The sequence below is a fragment of the Monodon monoceros genome, unplaced genomic scaffold, assembly GCF_005190385.1.
Source record: "Monodon monoceros isolate NGI ecotype Baffin Bay Population unplaced genomic scaffold, NGI_Narwhal_1 Super_Scaffold_9, whole genome shotgun sequence".
NCBI lineage: Eukaryota > Metazoa > Chordata > Mammalia > Artiodactyla > Monodontidae > Monodon > Monodon monoceros.
In genome coordinates this window covers 43,051,029-43,070,536 of record NW_021703786.1, presented here as the reverse complement: position 1 = coordinate 43,070,536, position 19,508 = coordinate 43,051,029, and the positions used below count along the sequence as shown (strand labels likewise).

At 43.4% G+C, this 19,508-nt stretch overlaps 1 protein-coding gene across 1 annotated transcript in view; it reads left to right on the top strand.

Moving 5' to 3' along the window:
• Window positions 1–19,508, top strand: part of DNAH9 (dynein axonemal heavy chain 9) — a 301,339-nt gene that overhangs the window by 216,215 nt on the left and 65,616 nt on the right. The window contains exons 50-52 of the mRNA XM_029211821.1: window positions 1,541–1,966; window positions 9,595–9,714; window positions 11,746–11,934. Of these exons, the coding sequence (XP_029067654.1) occupies window positions 1,541–1,966; window positions 9,595–9,714; window positions 11,746–11,934 (735 nt within the window). The remainder of the gene's footprint in view (window positions 1–1,540; window positions 1,967–9,594; window positions 9,715–11,745; window positions 11,935–19,508) is intronic.

The window sequence follows — 19,508 nt, the reverse complement described above, 5'->3', positions numbered from 1 at the left end:
GGGTCCTGAGGTGGGAAGACGGAAGTGGAAGAGGTGAGTGTGCCCAGAGCTCAGTGAGAGCCCGGGGAAGTGGCCCAGGTAGAGGTCAGAGAGGTTAGCCGAGTGCCTTGCAACATGGAGAAGCTGGTTTGTAAAAAAGAAACTCCTGTACGTGGAGAAGCAAAAACAAGAGAGTCCAGAGAATCCTGCTGATGCAGTTCAAAATGCAGTTCCACTGGTCCTCACGTCCCATCCTCCCCAGATACATGAGCAAGAAAATCCGCCTTTGTACTTCAGCTAGGTTTTCTGTCTCCGAAACCAGAGTTGTGATTAATTTATAGATATATATGAATATTCAAAAAAACTGGAAGGAATTATATAGAAATATTAACAGTGATGTATCTGGGTTATAGAATTCAATTTCATCTTTATACATTTTTATATTTTCTTAATTCAATGTGTTGAACATGCTTAACAAACTATTAATATTTTAAAATTGTGGGCTTTTCGTTTCTGATTGTATTTTCACACTTTGTCCTCTTTCGCCCAGGGGAAACCACTAGCACAGGTATGCGAGCACATCTGCCACATCTGTGCTGTCCCTGACAAAGCTTTCATGACCCAAAGTACAAACCATTGCAAGAATAAATGGAGCAGCTTCCTAAGTGCTTCCATTAGGTGCTGGAAATAATCCCCTTCCTGTTTTGATTTCCAGGCCCAAGAGCACCCCAAATTAATTTGGCACAAGGATCTAATCTTTGAAATTAAGATTTTCCCCCACTTACAAAATCAGCCCCGAAAGCAAGTGCTTTTGAGGTCATATGCTCCTCATGGACGGTCACAACAAACTTTAAATCAACTTTATATGCATTTCTGACAAAATTTCACTTACAGATTTACTGCTCCTGACTTAACAGACAGAAACACCGAGGCCTGGGAAGTTCAAGTGGCTTTCCAGGGTCAGCCCTTTCAGCCATATCTTTCTAGAGCAAGTGAAACTTGGAGCACAGGACAAACCCATGTCTAGGCAGAGGCAGTGACGGCACAGGGTGTGCCTGGCTTTCTGTCTGAATTATTTCTTGGCAGAAAATGCCACTTTGCTATCAGGACAGCCAGGTGCAGTTAGCACAAGCTCATGGAACAAGGCAGTTTAATTAAAGAAAAAAAAGTAGTTGGGTTACAGTGCTATTCTCTTCAATCCAAGATAGAAATTAATTTATAATAACCTTGTCTTTTATTCATGGCATGCTGCATATTTCAGAGTATGTTGGCATCCTTATATTTTTCAGCTAAATGTGAAAAAATTGTGTGTTTCTGGTGGGCCACGAGTCAAAGCCCTGAGAGAACCTAGCTGAGTCTCGGCTAACTATTCGGGGAAGTCTGAAGCCGCTGGGGAGTCGCTTGGTTCCCTTTTGATGAGTCATGATATTTAAAATTCCGAGGGCTGCCTCAGGCTTCAAAGCGACCCTTTGAGATTGATCGCTCTGAGCCCGGCTCCATTAGTGGCCGAGGACAAAGAGAGGCGTTCGTTTTCCTCTAATGACCTGCCTCTCTCTTCCAGACCAACCTGACAGAGCTGAAGTCTTTTGGTTCCCCGCCGCCGGCCGTCAGCAATGTCAGCGCTGCCGTGATGGCTCTCGTGGCCCCTGGGGGCAAGGTGCCCAAGGACCGCAGCTGGAAGGCCGCCAAGGTCACCATGGCCAAGGTGGATGGCTTCCTGGACTCCCTCATCCACTTTGACAAGGAGAACATTCACGAGAACTGCCTCAAGGCCATCAAGCCGTATCTGCATGACCCCGAGTTCAGTCCTGAGTTCGTGGCCACCAAGTCCTACGCAGCCGCCGGCCTCTGCTCTTGGGTCATAAACATTGTGAAGTTCTACGAGGTGTTCTGTGACGTGGAACCCAAGCGCCAAGCACTGAGCAAGGCCACCTCGGACCTCGCTGCCGCCCAGGAGAAGCTGGCGGCTGTTAAAGCCAAGATCGCTGTAAGTGATCCCCACCTGAGGCAAACAGCCTCTCCTCCAGGCCCCAGCGCCTCAGCCTCCGGACGCACAGGCTCAGCGGCCATGGCTCACGGGCCCAGCCGCTCCGCGGCATGCGGGATCTTCCCAGACCGGGGCACGAACCTGTGTCCCCTGCATCGGCAGGCAGACTCTCAACCACTTTGCCACCAGGGAAGCCCCTCAGCCCTGATTTTTAAAGAAAACCAAATTGTTACCCAAAATCTCCTAATTTTTCAGTAGAGGCAACTTTTTTTTAAAAGACATTTATTATTTTCAGTCACACCGTGCAGCTTGTGGGATCTGAGTTCCCTGACCAGGGATTGAACCCACCTGGGCCCCCAGCAGTAGAAGCACAGAGTCCTAACCACTGGACCGCCAGGGAAGTCCCAGAAGAGGCAACTTTTATAATTTCTTCCTCAAACACTGTATAATCCAAACAAGACAGATCCACTGGACCATGGGTTTACACCTTGGTCCTAGAAGGTTTTTTCCTTTTCCTCGGAGGAAAGAAAAGATGACAGATGGATACATATAATAAATGAACAGTATTATCCATGGAACCAGCTGCTATCTTATTAGCCACAATGAATCTAATATTTTTGGACATCTGAGAGTTAAGAACAAAGGGTCAAAAATGGGAGATTCTTTTTTTAAAGTTTATTTTAGTGAAGTATAGTTGATTTACAATGTTGTGTTATTTTCTGCTCTATAGCAAAGTGATTTGGTTATACATATATATACATTCTTTTTCATATTCTCTTCCATTATAGTTTATCACAGGTTATTGAATATAGTTCCCTGTGCTCTACAGTAGGACCTTGTTGTTTATCCATTCTATACATAATAGTTTGCATCTGGTAATCCCAACCTCCCAATCCATCCCTCCCCCATTCCCCTCCCCCTTCATTCCTGTCGCTAGCAAGGTTGTCGTGACCCAAAGTACAAACCTTCATCAAAAAGTACAAACCTTGGGCTTCCCTGGTGGCGCAGTGGTTGAGAGTCTGCCTGCCAATGCAGGGGACGCGGGTTCGTGCCCCGGTCCGGGAAGATCTTACATGCCACGGAGTGGCTGGGCCCGTGAGCCATGGCCGTTGAGCCTGCACATCCGGAGCCTGTGCTTCACAATGGGAGAGGCCACAGCAGTGAGAGGCCCGCGTACCGCAAAAAAAAAAAAAAATCTTCATCAAGAATAAATGGATTGGGGTGGGATAGGGAGAGTGGGAGGGAGGGAGACGCAAGAGGGAAGACATATGGGAACATATGTATATGTATAACTGATTCACTTTGTTATAAAGCAGAAACTAACACACCATTGTAAAGCAATTATACCCCAATAAAGATGTTTAAAAAAAAAAAAAAAAAAGAATAAATGGATCATCTTCCTAGGTGCTTCCATTAGGTGCTGGAAATAATCCCCTTCCTGTTTTGATTTCCAGGCCCAAGAGCACCCCAAATTAATTTGGCACAAGGATCTAATCTTTGAAATTAAGATTTTCCCCCACTTACAAAATCAGCCCCAAAAGCAAGTGCTTTTGAGGTCATATGCTCCTCATGGATGGTCACAACCAACTTTAAATCAACTTTATATACATTTCTGGCAAAATTTCACTTGCAGATTTACTGCTCCCAACTTACAGACGAAAACACCGAGGCCTGGGAAGTTCAAGTGGCTTTCCAGGCATAGGAAACAAGTCTGTTCTCTATGTCTGTGAATCTATCTCTGTTTTGTAGGTAATTTCAAAAAATGGGAGATCCTTTTTCCCCTTTGAAATGTAGGCTTTAGCCACCTTTCCCCACCTTGTGCACCATTCTCTTCCATTCTGGCCACTGTCCACCCCCTCACTCTCAGCGGTGTGGATGTGTGGGCCTGCAGGGCATGTGTGATGCTACCTGCAGTGCTTTATAGAAGCTCGTAAAAGCATGTAGCATATTGTGGTTGGTGGTTGGGGGGGGTCCTTTGGCCATAAATATAAAATTAGCCTTTTGTTGATATTTTAATTGTATGTCCCTCACCCAGGATTGTGGGATGGAGGTGATTCTGGATTCACACCTTGAACTTCATCTTTGCCATTAAAATTGGTATCACCAAAGTGACAGGTAGAAATCAGAATCCTGCGGGATGACATAGCAGCTGAAAACCCATCAGCAGGCCTTCCAATCCATGCTGTGCTATTCACCGATGGGTGACCTTTAGAAAGGCCTTTCCAGAGCCCAAACTTCAGCTTCCTGAAGTAAAATGGACACAATAATAGTCCATTTTGGCTATTCATGATTTTGCCGTGAGGATGAAAGGAGAGAAGGCATGTACAGCACAAGCCCAGAGCCCAGCCCACAGGGACACAGGGAGCTGCCGCCACCCCCAGGGTTCCAATGACCACTGACCCCTGCTTTCCCTCCACCACCTCCTCCTGCATGTGCCATCATGTGCAAGCCCTGGTCATCACTCACTACCATGATCAAGTTCAAGCCAACATCCCCTGGACCTTTCATTTCTACACGTGCATTCCAGGCAAATAAGATTCTTATTGCAAGTTTCTCGTGATGATAAAAAGGGTTTTACAAGTTATGAAATGGGAGATTGCAGACATGCCGCATGCTTCAAGTTTCATGGGTTTATTGATCGATAGACTAAATTCTATGGTTAAAGGCCCTAGTTCAAAGATCCCTGCAGCCAGACTCTCTATAAAGAAGAGATGCTTTGGCAAAGCAGATAATCTCTCAGTACGTTTGCTTTATAAATCCAGACGTTCATGGACCAGTTTACTGATAATCAACGCTCACAATGGCCCACTTGAAAGAATACCAAGGGCAAAACACTAACAGCCCCTTGACTGCTTTGGGAGGGAAAATACCTTCTGATAATTTTCATATTCTTCAGTCTCTCCTGGAAAAGTGTTGCAAGAACTGCATTTTCAAAGATCTCTTTCTTACTCAAGTTATTTTAACTAAAGGAACATTTGGTGCAGAGGGAATGTTTTCAAAATGTTTATACCTTTTTAGTAGCCAGCATGCACACGATGGGCCCATTCAACCTGTGGAAGCCATCAGAATATTTTTTAAATACCTGGCTACCTTAGGAAGACACTTCTCTCCTGCCCAAATATTTTTTGAAAAAAACGTGTTCTCTCTTTTAACAACCTCCTCTCCATCCTTTGCTTATCCACATGCATATCAACATCCCAGGAGTGCAGACACTCCCCCACCAATAACACCCGTACTGGATACAGAAGCCCACCCAGGACAGGAAAGTGCCTCCCTCTGTGCCCCTGAGGCCATCGCCAGGCCTCTCCAGTTACACCCACACCAAGTCTTTTTCTTAGGATCTTAGGATAATTCCAAGTAAAGACTTTTATATTCAAGATGCATAAAGTGAAAAAAAAAAAGCATCTTTCAAAACAGATTCTACAAGGTAACTTCAACTTGATTTTATACATATAATTAAAATACACACAAATATGAATAGTGGTGGTTATCTCCTGGTGGTAGATTTTGGATGGTTTTGTTTATCTGTGTTTTCTTTTTTTCTATTAAGAACACATATGAACGTGACAATTTATAAAAATAATAGTAATAAAAACAAGGAAGACATCTTCATCAAGCATTCACTCACACATAAATAAAATATCAGAGAGTAGAGAAGAGCTTCAAATGAAAAACGACAGTCTCCTGCCCTTTTCTTTCTTTTGTCTGTTTTTTCTGATTTTTTTTTTTGTTTTTGTTTTTGTTTTGCGGTACGCGGGTCTCTCACTGTTGTGGCCTCTCCCGTTGCGGAGCACAGGCTCCGGACGTGCAGGCTCAGCGGCCATGGCTTACGGGCCCAGCCGCTCCGTGACATGTGGGATCCTCCCGGACCGGGGCACGAACCTGCGTCCCCTGCATTGGCAGGAGGACTCCCAACCACTGCGCCACCAGGGAAGCCCCTTTTCTGATTGTTGATGCCACTCAGAGCTTGCTACCTAGTGGCTTAAATGTGTTTTATTTGGCCTGCACAATGTGTTTGCCAAAGATGTAACTAATTGCCAATATTTTTTTAAAAAAATCTGATTTCTGGCCAGTCTTATAATAATCGGAAGAGTCCTGAATGTCACTAGGTGACCCTGGAGTTAATCAGTGGCTTCTCACTCAAGCAGGGAGTTTTGCTGCATTTAGTCACAGTCACCACCGGCCCCTATTTTTTTTAACATTAGACTCATTTGACTAGTTTACCTCATCTTCCTGGGCTGCTCATCTGAATTTCTGACCCTTGTCTGCGTGCTGTGCTGCATCCCTATTCTTGATGTATCTTCTTCAGGCAGTTGACTTTCTGCTACATGAGGCTTGAAGACATTCATCCCCTGTCTTCTCATCATGACAGCAACTATGTTTTTCTGACGTGACCTTTACTTCTTGTTCAGTCATATGGAGGCCGCTTCCTTGGAGCTCTCAGTGTTCAAGATGAAATTATTACCCTTTCCTTCAGCTCATCCCCTTCCCTCCTCTCTCCAACTTCATTATCGTTATTTATCGTTACTTTTGCATTCGAATCACCAGCACTGAACATATCTACATTGTGTTCTGTAACCAGAATTAATTGTCCCATGCTCTCTCCACTGACCGATTCAAAAAATCAGTAAATTCTGTTTATATTCTATGAACCTGTCTATATTGTTCATAGAAGATCTCAGTGCTGTTATACTTACTTTCTTACATACCTTTCCCCCTGCACTTTCTTCTCTCTCTCCCTCTTTCTCTCTCTCTCTTCAATTAGTTCTTTTGGCATAGCCTTATTTTGTAAAACCCTCCAGTCAATCCAGTGTTTTACTGAGTCCCCTTTTGCCCCCAAGACTTTTCTCTCTTGTCCCCACTCAAAGCTCCAAACAGTTTTGGAGAGTAATCACGTTCACTGCTCTCTTGGGTTCGTTCCAATGACTTCCGGACCCCATGGCTTCTTTCTTGATTTCTTCTCTCATTTTGCTATGGCTTGTTCTTAAGTAACTTTCTCAGAAATGTTACATAAGAGGTAAATTTTCTAATGTTCCAGTCTGGACGTATCTTTTTATTTTTAAACTGAATTGACTGTTTTGCTGCGTATTAAATCCTGAGGCTAATTTTTTCCCTTAGAACACGGAGTGCTTTATCTTTTTGTCTGGTGAGAAGTCTGATGAACAGCCTGGATACACTGTATTTCTGCCTTTCTGGAAGTCTTTCAATTTTTTCTTTATTCTTGGTGTCTGAAACTTTACATTGACGTGCTTAGCTGCCATTCTTTCTTTATTCATTGTGCTTGGCATGCAGAGACTTATTTTCTTCAGTTCCACAAGGTGATTTAATATCTCCCTTCTGTTTCCTTTTTAATCTCATTTTCTGGAATGCATATTGGTTGGGTATTGGACCTTCTGATGGGTCATCTATTTTCTCTTATCTTTTTGTCACTTTATGCTTTCTTATTCTATCTAGATTTCCTCAAATTCATCTTTTAATTTATTGAATTTATTATTTTTTACATTAACAATAAAGATTATTTCCACAAGTTTACTTTGTTGTTGTTCTCTTTTCCTTTTATTAGCATCCTCTTGTTTTATGGGTGAAACATCTTGAATCTCCCAGAGAAACTACTTATGAAGGGTTTTATGCTTTGTTGCCGTTTTTTTGACTGAAGTTCTTTCTTTTTCCCAGGTCATTTTTTCCTTCTTGTCTACCTTTAGGCTTTAATCAAATGTCTTCTTGTCTTTTCATGTTTACAAGAGTAGTGATCGAAAGCAGAGTATAGCTCTGCAGACAAGAGCAGATCTGGCAGACTGGCAGGATTTGTTTTCTAGATCGGATGAGTTATGGTGGATGCATCCTATTACTTGTTATATTTAGTTCTGCTCTACAGCAAAGTGATCCAGTTATATATATTCTTTTTTATATATGTCCTTTTCCATTATGGTTTATCACAGGATTTTGAATATAGATCCCTATATACAATAGGACCTTGTTTATCCATTCTGTATGCATTAGTTTGCTGGATGCATCTTAAATGCCAGAACATGGTATCCTTTCTCTGCCACTGTTGACTCTCCTGCTGGTGACACAGGTGCCTGGTGGCATTGCATGGGGATGGAGATGTGGAGTGGAGGATCAAAGGGTTTCCAGTTGACTGTCTTATTTTCAACATCCCCCTGCAGCTCACCTGACATTTCCAAATCCCCAGTGTATGTGAGGCTCTGCAGAGCTGCTCAGCTTCTGCTCTACGTTGCAGTGTCCTCTGCCCTGCTCCAGCCCTTTCCACTGCTCTATCTGTGGTCTTCCATAGATATATTGGAATCCCTCACCCTCCAGTGGCCCTCAATATTTGCTTGATGTTATGGGCTTATGACTTTTTAAACTGCTTCATAACCATTTTAGAGAAGTCTCGGGAAGAAGAGGAGTAAATGAATGTGGCCAGCCTGCCATTGTCAATTGGATGGCTCACCACCTAGTTCTTAAGCTGCTTGGCTATATAAACTTGGCCCTTCATTTCTTTCTCTTGTGACTTGGTAATGACTGACAAAGCAGCCTGAAGCCCTGTTATTGCATAGACATGAGACATATCTGGAGGTGTCTGCCATGTGCCCAGGTGTCTTTGTGTATGCAAATATGCATCATGGGGGCAACAAAGACTGTGCACTTGAATTCTAAATTCTTGATAAATTTAGAAAAAATTGAAACCGTGTCGTTTTTAAAAATGTTCCTCTACTTCGGGATAATTGGAGAGAATCGATGAGGTCAAGTGAAGTTGTCTTGCACTCCTGGGACCTTAAAGCAAAGGGAGGGGACTACCCTGGTGGCACAGTGGTTAAGAATCCGCCTGCCAATTCAGGAGACACAAGTTCAATCCTGATCTGGGAAGATCCCACATGCTGTGGAGCAACTGAGCCCGTGCACCACAACTACTGAGCCTGCGCTCTAGAGCCCTCAAGCCACAACTACTGAAGCCCGTGCACCTAGAGCCCGCACTCCGCAGTGAGAAGCCCGCGCACCGCAACGAAGAGTGGCCCCCGCTCACCACAACTAGAGAAAGCCTGTGCGCAGCAACACAGACCCAACGCAGCCTAAATAAATAAATTAATTAATTAAATGAATTACTTTTTTTAATTAAAAAAAAAAAGCAAAGGGCAGACATAGGTTGCAGACAGCCCAATTCCAACCCACGAACCAGCCGCAGCAGACGGTGTGTGCTCCTCCCAGCACCCCCACCCTGGGATCCTACTGGCCATTTTCAGGCCTCCTCAGGCTTCAGTGAGATTTTGCTTCTAAAAGCAGCACTTGTACTTTTTTGTCAGGCTACTGGAACCCCTTTTCCCCAATACAGGGAGAGACAGAATTTAAGCCTCTCCCTCCTTGTCCGTCACCCCTCCTGGTCCTGGACCAACGACTGAGGTGCTGGATAGAAAAGCTCAGTCCTCTCACTTGCGTCGGGACCCTCTGGACTTCCACTGGTATCCACGTGAGGGCCCCCCTAGTTTGCCTTCCTTCCCCTCCCTGCCCACCTTCCCCAGTCCCTTACAGCTCCCCCTCAGGAGGCCTTCCTTAGAAATCCCCTACCCGTGAACCCTATCTCTGAAGCACTGGAACTACTGACAGACGTTGTGTTCCTTCCTAAACAGCACCTTAATGAAAACCTGGCCAAACTCACGGCCAAGTTTGAGAAAGCAACAGCTGACAAACTCAAATGTCAGCAAGAAGCTGAAGCGACTGCAGGCACCATCTCCCTTGCAAACCGCCTGGTGAGTGTGAACCTCTTCGGCGGGCTTTAATTACACGAGCTGAGCTTGTCAGGTGCCGCAGAGGTGCAAAATATTAATAGATGAGCAGCTGAGTGCCGCTTTGACTAGGGGGCAAATAATAAAATGCTCTGGGCTGCAGGGACTGACTCCTGAGAAAAGCGTGAATGCCCACCCTGGTCTGGTCAAAGGAGATTTCCCACAGGGATGGTCGGGAGACTGGGGCACTGGATGGATCAGGAAGCTTACGAGAGGTGTGACGTGCTTACATACAAGTGCGTCAGCCAGAGGGAGCATTCAATGACAAAGCTAGCATTCGACAGGCAAACCCTGAAGCTCTTACCTGTGGGATATTTGATAATAAGGGTGTGGACAGGATGAGGCACTGAGAGAGAAGCAGAAAAGAACAAGACAGATGGTTGACCCTGAACATTGCTAACCATAACCTTGGTCTCTTCAGCAAGACGGTCATTTACACGGCCACTCAGGGCTCTAAGAGCAAGTGTTCCAAGGGCAGGAAGTAGAAGGTCCTACTCTCTTAAGGCCTGGGACCAAAAGCCAGCTCAACATCCTTCCTCTGCGTTCTACTGGTCAAAGCAGTGACAGATCCAGGGAGAGGGAGCACAGACACCAGCTCCTGCTGAGAGGAGTGTCAGGGGATGTGTGGCCTTTTTAATCCCCCATGGTTTATATTTCTCATCATGAATCAGCTAAGAGCCTGCAAAGCAGTGTCCACGGGATGTGATTTCTCTTTATCAAGAGCCTTTTACAGCACCTTCCTCCCCAATGAAAGGAAGTGGAATCGATCCCTTTTCCCATTTATTCCAGCCCCCATTTATGTATATAACAAAGCCAGGTTTCCTAGTTCAGGGAGAAATTAGTCATAACAGTCACTGAATCGGTCGTGCTCCAGTAACAAGAGGTGAAGCCTCAGGTGTGTCTGTGCCCTGTTTGTTGAACCTGCTGCTGCAGAGCTCTGGGATGATCGTCTTCACTGAATGGTGTGGTCTAGCGACAGCTCGTGCACTAACATGCAGGAAGCAGTCAGGACCTCCCCGCTGGCCTGTCTTCCGTTCAGATCCCTGTTTGGTTTCCAGAATTTTGCACGGCCTTTCTCTGCCCAGCTGGAGCCTTTTTTGCGTTGGTCCTCGTAGGAGGCAGGTGGAGATCTGCTCTAGGACTCAGGACAGGGCAGCTCTGAAGCCATCCCTGTCCCCACCAACCTGGGGTGGTTGAAGTGTCAGAAGACAGGACACTTCGACTTTCTGGTCTTTATCTGTGTGATCTAAGATGGCGTGGGAATGGTCGGTGGGCAAGTCCCTCAGGTCTCCCAGCTCTGACATCCTAGGATCTTTCCAGGAAGAAAAAGGGATCAGTCACAGCACAAAAGCCGAGCTTCACCGAACAGCCCACCTCACAGTCCTCTGTAGACAGTGTCTATCCTCTGGGAGAGGGCACCCCCCAACGTGGGCCCCACAGAGTCGGGCCCTGCTCTGCAGTCTTGGTACTTTGCACACACCCGTGTTTCAGTGCATCTGACTCCGTGTCTTAATTACCACGCCGATCTCCCCACCCACTGTGAATTATTTATAGTGCAATTGATTTTATTTACTTTCACATCTCCAGCATTTGGAGGAGAAGAGAGAGGTACATGATTTTCTGTTACGTTTTGAGGACCAGACACGGTACCGAGTGATGAACACACATGGTCACACTAAATCCTCTTCACGGCTCTTCGAGGTGGGCATATTCATCTCCACACCTGTCAAGGCAGAGCCTGGAAGGCTGCATTCAAAACCTGTCTCTCCACAGCCCACGTAACACAGAGCAGAGAACAGGGGCTCGTTGACTGCAGTGTTCACTGCAGCCGGTACAAACCGCGCCCCCCCCCCGCATTGATCAGAAGGGCCACATAAATGATGTCCTGAGTCTCCTGCTGTGAAGCGTGTGCCATGCATTCTCCGTGGCTGAATTGTGGCTCTGTAGCCTGTGGTATGACGTGTCTTCTCCCCTCTCTCCTCTTTGAAATGATAGGTGGGAGGACTGGCCTCTGAAAACGTGAGGTGGACAGAAGCTGTGCAGAACTTCAAACAACAGGAAAGGAAATTATGTGGAGACGTTTTACTTACTGCGGCTTTCATTTCGTACCTGGGCTTCTTTACAAAGAAATATCGGCAGAGCCTCATGGATGGGACCTGGAGACCCTACCTGAGCCAGCTGCAGGTAAGTCCAGACTGCATCTGTCCTGACGCCACCAGCCTGTGGGGACCAGGGAGCTCATGTGACAGTAATAACACAAACCTCTGAGTCCCTACTTGCGTTCTTTCTCCCACAACCACCTGAGTATCCCCTAGTGACCACTGAGACCCAGGAAGGAGACCTGTGCGCCCATGTCCTCCCACACTGCCCTGCACTGTCCTCCACTGCCGTCCAGGCCACCTGAGCACGGCACCTCTCCTCTTCCTGGGTCTCCATGGGAACGCCGCTCCACTGCCCCCAGGCTGTCTCCTGACACTCCTCAAAACTATAAAACCCAAGAGGCCCCAAACGCATCCTGTATCTCCCTCCAGCCTTCCTGCTCTTGTGCCAAACTTCATAGCAGCAGTGGAGGAGCATTCCCCAAATGCTGCACCGCACCTTGTTACCGGGCCCCAAAGCTCCCCCGTCTGTGTCTGTGACCCACAGACACCCTTTATGAAAGCAGCTTATCTACTTTGGTCATGTGTACTCAGTTCTCAGTGTGAGTGGGAGGACGTTACTCCCAACTCCTCCCTCTACGCTGACATGATGAAATGGGGAAATGCTAGTTCTCAGCTGAAGAGGGATCAGGATGTGTTACATCTTGACACTTTCACATCACTCACAGTCCTCAATGAACAAATATTCACTGAGTCTTCAGCCTGCCCTACACGCCACTGGAAGGAGGTACAGAAGACGCTCAAGACCAGGATGTTGGCAGAACAGAGTCCAGTGGATGAGATGAGAGTCATAAAAAGCAGCTGCCGTGAGAGTCAGCACAGAAAGTTCACCACGTACAGTAAGGGTTATATTCTAGAATTCATTTGTAGGTGTTTCCTTGGAACGCAAAGCCCATACCGTCTAGTGGTGGTTGGCTTAAAAGATCAGCTCATGAAATCTCATTCACCTGATGATTTGCTGAACAGTGGTTTAAAAACTTACAGCATTGGGAAATAAACAAAAGATAAAGCTGTTATTTATTCTCCCTCAACACTTGTGGAAAAGGAAAGTTTTAAAAGGACGATCATTAGCTGAGCGAGTGAAGATAAGGAGCCCAGTGGCCGCCCAGCAAGGGTTTTTCTGGCTTTGTTTGCGGCTCTTAAGCAATTTTTTATTTTTACATCTTTATTGGAGTATAATTGCTTTACAATGGTGTGTTAGTTTCTGCTTTATAACAAAGTGAATCAGTTATACATATACATATATCCCCACATCTCTTCCCTCTTGCGTCTCCCTCCCTCCCACCCTCCCTATCCCGCCCCTCTAGGTGGTCACAAAGCACCGAGCTGATCTCCCTGTGCTATGCGGCTGCTTCCCACTAGCTATCTATTTTACGTTTGGTAGTGTATATATGTCCATGCCACTCTCTCGCTTTGTCTCAGCTTACCCTTCCCGCTCCCCGTGTCCTCAAGTCCATTCTCTAGTAGGTCTGTGCCTTTATTCCTGTTTTTTTTTTAATAATTTTTTTCTGCTTTATTGAGATATAATTGACAGGTAACATTGTGTAACTTTAAGATGTACGATGTGTTGATTTGATGCACATATATTGTGAAATGATTACCACAGTAGCTTAGTTAATACTTCCATCACCTCACACAATACCATTTCTTTTTTGTGATGAGAACATTCAAGATCTACTCTCTTAGAAACTTTCAAGTGTACAATACAGTATTAACTGTAATCACCATGCTGTACATTAGAATCCCAGAACTTTTCTTATAATGAAAGTTTGTACACTTTGACCAACATCTCCCCATTTCCCCCACCCCCAGCCCCTGGCAACTACCATTCTACACTCTGTTTCTGTGAGTTTGGCTTTTTTAGATTCCACATATAAGTGAGATCATACAGTATTTGTCTTTCTCTGTCTGACTTATTTCACTTAACATAACGCCCTCAAGGTCCATCCATGTTGTTGCAAATGGCAGGATTTCCTTCTTTCTCATGGCTCAATAATATTCCATGGTATATGTGTCATTCATATATATACATACATATATATATGATTCATATGTCATATATATATATATATATATATATGCACACCATGATTCTTTATCCATTAATTCGTTGACAGACACTTAGGCTGTTCCCATAGCTTGGCTATTGTGGATAATTCTGCAATGAACATGAGGTGCAGATATCTCTTTGAGACAGTGATTTCATTTCCTTCAGATATATAACCAGAAGTAGAATTCCTGGATCATTTGGTAGTTCTATTTTTAATTTTTTTAACATCTTTATTGGAGTATAATTGCTTTACAATGGTATGTTAGTTTCTGCTGTATAACAAAGTGAATCAGCTATACATGTACATATATCTCCATATCTCCTCCCTCTTGCATCTCCCTCCGACCCTCCCTATCCCACCCCTCTAGGTGGACACAGAGCACGGAGCTGATCCCCCTGTGCTATGCGGCTGCTTCCCACTAGCTATCTATTTTACATTTGGTAGTGTATATATATCAGTGCCACTCTCTCACTTCGTCCCAGCTTACCCTTCCCCCTTCCCGTGTCCTCAAGTCCATTCTCTACGTCTGCATCTTTATTCCTGTCCTGCCCCTAGGTTCTTCAGAACCTTTTTTTTTTTTTTTTTTAGATTCCATATGTATCTGTTAGCATACGGTATTTGTTTTTCTCTTTCTGATTTACTTCACTCTTTATGACAGACTCTAGGACCATTCACCTCACTACAAATAACTCAATTTCATTTCTTTTCATGGCTGAGTAATGTTCCATTGTATATATATGTGCCACATCTTCTTTATCCATTCATCTGTCGATGGACACTTAGGTTGCTTCCATGTCCTGGCTATTGTAAATAAGAGCTACAATGAACATTGTGGTACATGACTCATTTTTTTTAACATCTTTATAGGAGTATAATTGCTTTACAATGCTGTGTTAGTTTCTGCTTTATAACAAAGTGAATCAGCTATATATATATCCCCATATCTCCTCCCTCTTGTGTCTCCCTATCCCACCCCTCTAGGTGGTCACAAAGCACCGAGCTGATCTCCCTATGCTGTGCAGCTGCTTCCCACTAGCTATCGATTTTGGTAGTATATATAAGTCCATGCCACTCTCTCACTTCGTCCCAGCTTACCCTCCACCCTCCCCGTGTCCTCAAGTCCAACCTCTACATTTGTGTCTTTTTTCCTGTCCTTCCCCTAGGTCCTTCATACCATTTTTTTTCCCTTTAGATTCCATATATATGTGTTAGCATATAGTATTTGTTTTTCTCTTTCTGACTTACTTCACTCTGTATGACAGACTCTAGGTCCATCCACCTCACTACAAATAACTCAATTTCGTTTCTTTTTATGGCTGAGTAATATTCCATTGTATATATGTGCCACATCTTCTTTATCCATTCATCTGTCTATGGACACTTAGGTTGCTTCCATGTCCTGGCTATCGTAAATAAGAGCTACAATGAACATTGTGGTACATGACTCTTTTTGAATTATGGTTTTCTCAGGGTATATGCCTAGTAGTGGGATTTCTGGGTCATATGGGAGCTCTATTTTTAGTTTTTTAAGGAACCTCCATATTGTTCTCCATAGTGGCTGTATCAATTTACATTCCCACCAACAGTGCAAGAGGGTCCCCTTTTCTCCACAACCTCTCCAGCATTTACTGTTTGTAGATTTTTTGATAATGGCCATTTTGACTGGTGTGAGGTGATACCTCATTGTAGTTTTGATTTGCATTTCTCTAAATATTAGTAATGTTGAGCATTCTTTCATGTGTTTGCTGGCAATCTGTATATCTTCTTTGGAGAAATGTCTATTTAGATCTTCTGCCCATTTTTGGATTGGGTTGTTTGTTTTTTTGTTATTGAGCTGCATGAGCTGCCTGTATATTTTGGAGATTAATCCTTTGTCAGTTGTTTAATCTGCAAATATTTTCTCCCATTCTGAGGGTTGTCTTTTCGTCTTGTTTATGGTTTCCTTTGCTGTCCAAAAGTTTTTAAGCTTCATTAGGTCCCATTTGTTTGTTTTTGTTTTTATTTCCATTTCTCTAGGAGGTGGGTCAAAAAAGATCTTGCTGTGATGTATGTCATAGAGTGTTCTGCCTATGTTTTCCTCTAAGAGTTTTATAGTGTCTGGCCTTACATTTAGGTCTTTAATCCATTTTGAGTTTATTTTTGTGTATGGTGTTAGGGAGTGTTGTAATTTCATTCTTTTACATGTAGCTGTCCAGTTTTCCCAGCACCATTTATTGAAGAGACTGTCTTTTCTCCATTGTATATTCTTGCCTCCTTTGTCAAAGATAAGGTAACCATAGGTGCATGGGTTTATCTCTGGGCTTTCTATCCTGTTCCATTGATCTATATTTCTGTTTTTGTGCCACTACCATACTGTCTTGATTACTGTAGCTTTGCAGTATAGTCTGAAGTCAGGAAACCTGATTCCTCCAGCTCCGTTTTTCTTTCTCCAGATTACTTTGGCTATTCAGGTTCTTTTGTGTTTCCATACAAACTGTGAAATTTTTTGTTCTAGTTCTGTGAAAAATGCCATTGGTAGTTTGATAGGGATTGCATTGAATCTGTAGATTGCTTTGGATAGTATAGTCATTTTCACAATGCTGATTCTTCCGATCCATGAACATGGTATATCTCTCCATCTGTTTGTATCATCTTTAATTTCTTTCATTAGTGTCTTATAGTTTACTGCATACAGGTTTTTTGTCTCCTTAGGTAGGTTTATTCCTAGGTATTTTATTCTTTTTGTTGCAATGGTAAATGGGAGTGTTTCCTTAATTTCTCTTTCAGATTTTTCATCATTAGTGTATAGGAATGCAAGAGATTTCTGTGCATTAATCTTGTATCCTGCTACTTTACCAGATTCATTGATTAGCTCTAGTAGTTCTGGTAGCATCTTTAGGATTCTCTATGTATAGTATCATGTCATCTGCAAATAGTGACAGTTTTACTTCTTCTTTTCCAATTTAGATTCCTTTTATTTCTTTTTCTTCTCTGACTGCTGTGGCTAAAACTTCCAAAACTATGTTGAATAATAGTGGTGAGAGTGGGCAACCTTGTCTTGTTCCTGATCTTAGTGGAAATGGTTTCAGTTTTTCACCATTGAGAACAATGTTGGCTGTGGGTTTGTCATATATGGCCTTGATTATGTTGAGGTAAATTCCTTCTATGCCTACTTTCTGGAGAGTTTTTATCATAAATCGGTGTTGAATTTTGTCGAAAGCTTTTTCTGCATCTATTGAGATGATCATATGGTTTTTCTCCTTCAGTTTGTTAATTTGGTTTATCACATTGATTGATTTGCATATATTGAAGAATCCTTGCATTCCTGGGATAAACCCCACTTTATCATGTTGTATGATCCTTTTAATGTGCTGTTGGATTCTGTTTGCTAGTATTTTGTTGAGGATTTTTGCATCTATGTTCATCAGTGATATTGGCCTGTAGTTTTCTTTCTTTGTGACATCCTTGTCTGGTTTTGGTATCAGGGTGATGGTGGCCTCGTAGAATGAGTTTGGGAGTGTTCCTCCCTCTGCTATATTTTGGAAGAGTTTGAGAAGGATAGATGTTAGCTCTTCTCTAAATGTTTGATAGAATTCACCTATGAATCCATCTGGTCCTGGGCTTTTGTTGGAAGATTTTTAATCACAGTTTCAATTTTAGTGCTTGTGATTGGTCTGTTTATATTTTCTATTTCTTCCTGGTTCAGTCTTAGGAGGTTGTGCATTTCTAAGAATTTGTCCATTTCTTCCAGGTTTTCCATTTTATTGGCATATACTTACTTGTAGTAATCTCTCTTGATCCTTTGTATTCTGCAGTGTCAGTTGTTACTTCTCCTTTTTCATTTCTAATTCTATTGATTTGAGTCTTCTCTCTTTCTTTCTTGATGAGTCTGGCTAGTGGTTTATCAATTTTGTTTATCTTCTCAAAGAGCCAGCTTTTAGTTTCATTGATCTTAGCTATTGTTTCCTTCATTTCTTTTTCATTTATTTTTGATCTGATCTTTATGATTTCTTTCCTTCTGCTAACTTTGGGGTTTTTTGGTTCTTCTTTCTCTAATTGCTTTAGGTGTAAGGTCAGATTGTTTATTTGAGATGTTTCTTGTTTCTTGAGGTAGGATTGTATTGCTATAAACTTCCCTCTTAGGACTGCTTTTGCTGCATCCCATAGGTTTTGTGTCATCGTGTTTTCATTGTCATTTGTTTCCAGGTAGTTTTTGATTTCCTCTTTGATTTCTTCAATGATCTCTTGGTTATTTAGTAGCATATTGTTTAGCCTCCATGTGTTTGTATTTTTTACAGTATTTTTCCTGTAATTTAATCTAGTCTCATAGCATTGTGGTCAGAAAAGATACTTGATACCATTTCAATTTTCTTAAATATACCAAGGCTTGATTTGTGACCCATCTTAAGATACTTAAGTATTTTTATGCCACAAACCCCTTTGGCAGTCTGGTAACACCTATGGAATCCTTCTCACAGTAATGATTTTTAGTGTATAAAGTAGAATGCATATGATTACAAAGGAAAACAATTCTATTGAAATACACTTCTGATCCCAGGATAAGAACCTCCAGTGGCTGGTTTCCCTTTTGAGGTTTGCTCGAAGGTGTAGCACTGGCCATTTGTACCCTTAGCAGGTGTAATTAAAGGAAAAGGAGATGGTCTGGAGAGGTTTTCCTGAGATAACTGGGAAGACGAACTGCAGAGAAGAGAAAGTTGGAGAGGTTAAAGGGCATATGTGTGAACCTCGAAAGCATTCTAAGTGAAAGCAGCCAGACACAAAAGGTCATGTATTGTATGATTCCATTTATGTGAAACATCCAGAATAGGTAAATCCGTATAGGCAGAAAGCAGATTAGAGGCTCCTGAGAACTGGGGGTAGCAGGGAATAGGGAGTGACTGCTGATAGACTTGGGGCTTCCTTTTGGGGTGAAGAAAATGTTTTGGAACGAGGTAGAGCTGATGGTTGCACATCGTGAAAGTACTAAATACCATTGACTTGTGCACTCTAAAATGGTTAGGGAATGTGAATTTTACCCCAGTGTTTTAAAAAGTATATGTGTTTCTAATGAAAACAATTACTTGAAGAAGAATTAAATGAGCTGAGAGAGGTCAACGAGAAGAAAAGGAAGGGTTCCCAGGGGGGACAGAGACCAAGGGGAGACATTCCCAGGCCTGGTGGTTTGTTCCTGGGCCTCCCAGTGTGGGGAGAAGTCCTCAAGCAGCCCTTCCAGGGGGTGGGGTTGTCCATGGCAGGGGGAAGGGGAGCGTCTGCAGTCCTTTGCAAGCTGGGCATCAGCAGCAATTGGTGATGCTGAGAGGAGAGGGTGGTCAGTACGGGCTGGTGTGGGCCTGGTCTGTGAAGCATAGAAATGTAGCAGGAAGTGACCCTGCTAACTTGGGTGAGGGCGATGGAGGCTGTTGATTAAGGTACAAATGATCTATGGTAGACATTTGACTTGGGTGAATATACTGAAGAACAGAGGATGACACGGGCAGAATTTCTGCTGCTGTTCATCCATCAAGAGAAAAAAGACTATCAGGACGTTAAGAAAACCTGCTTCCAGGAA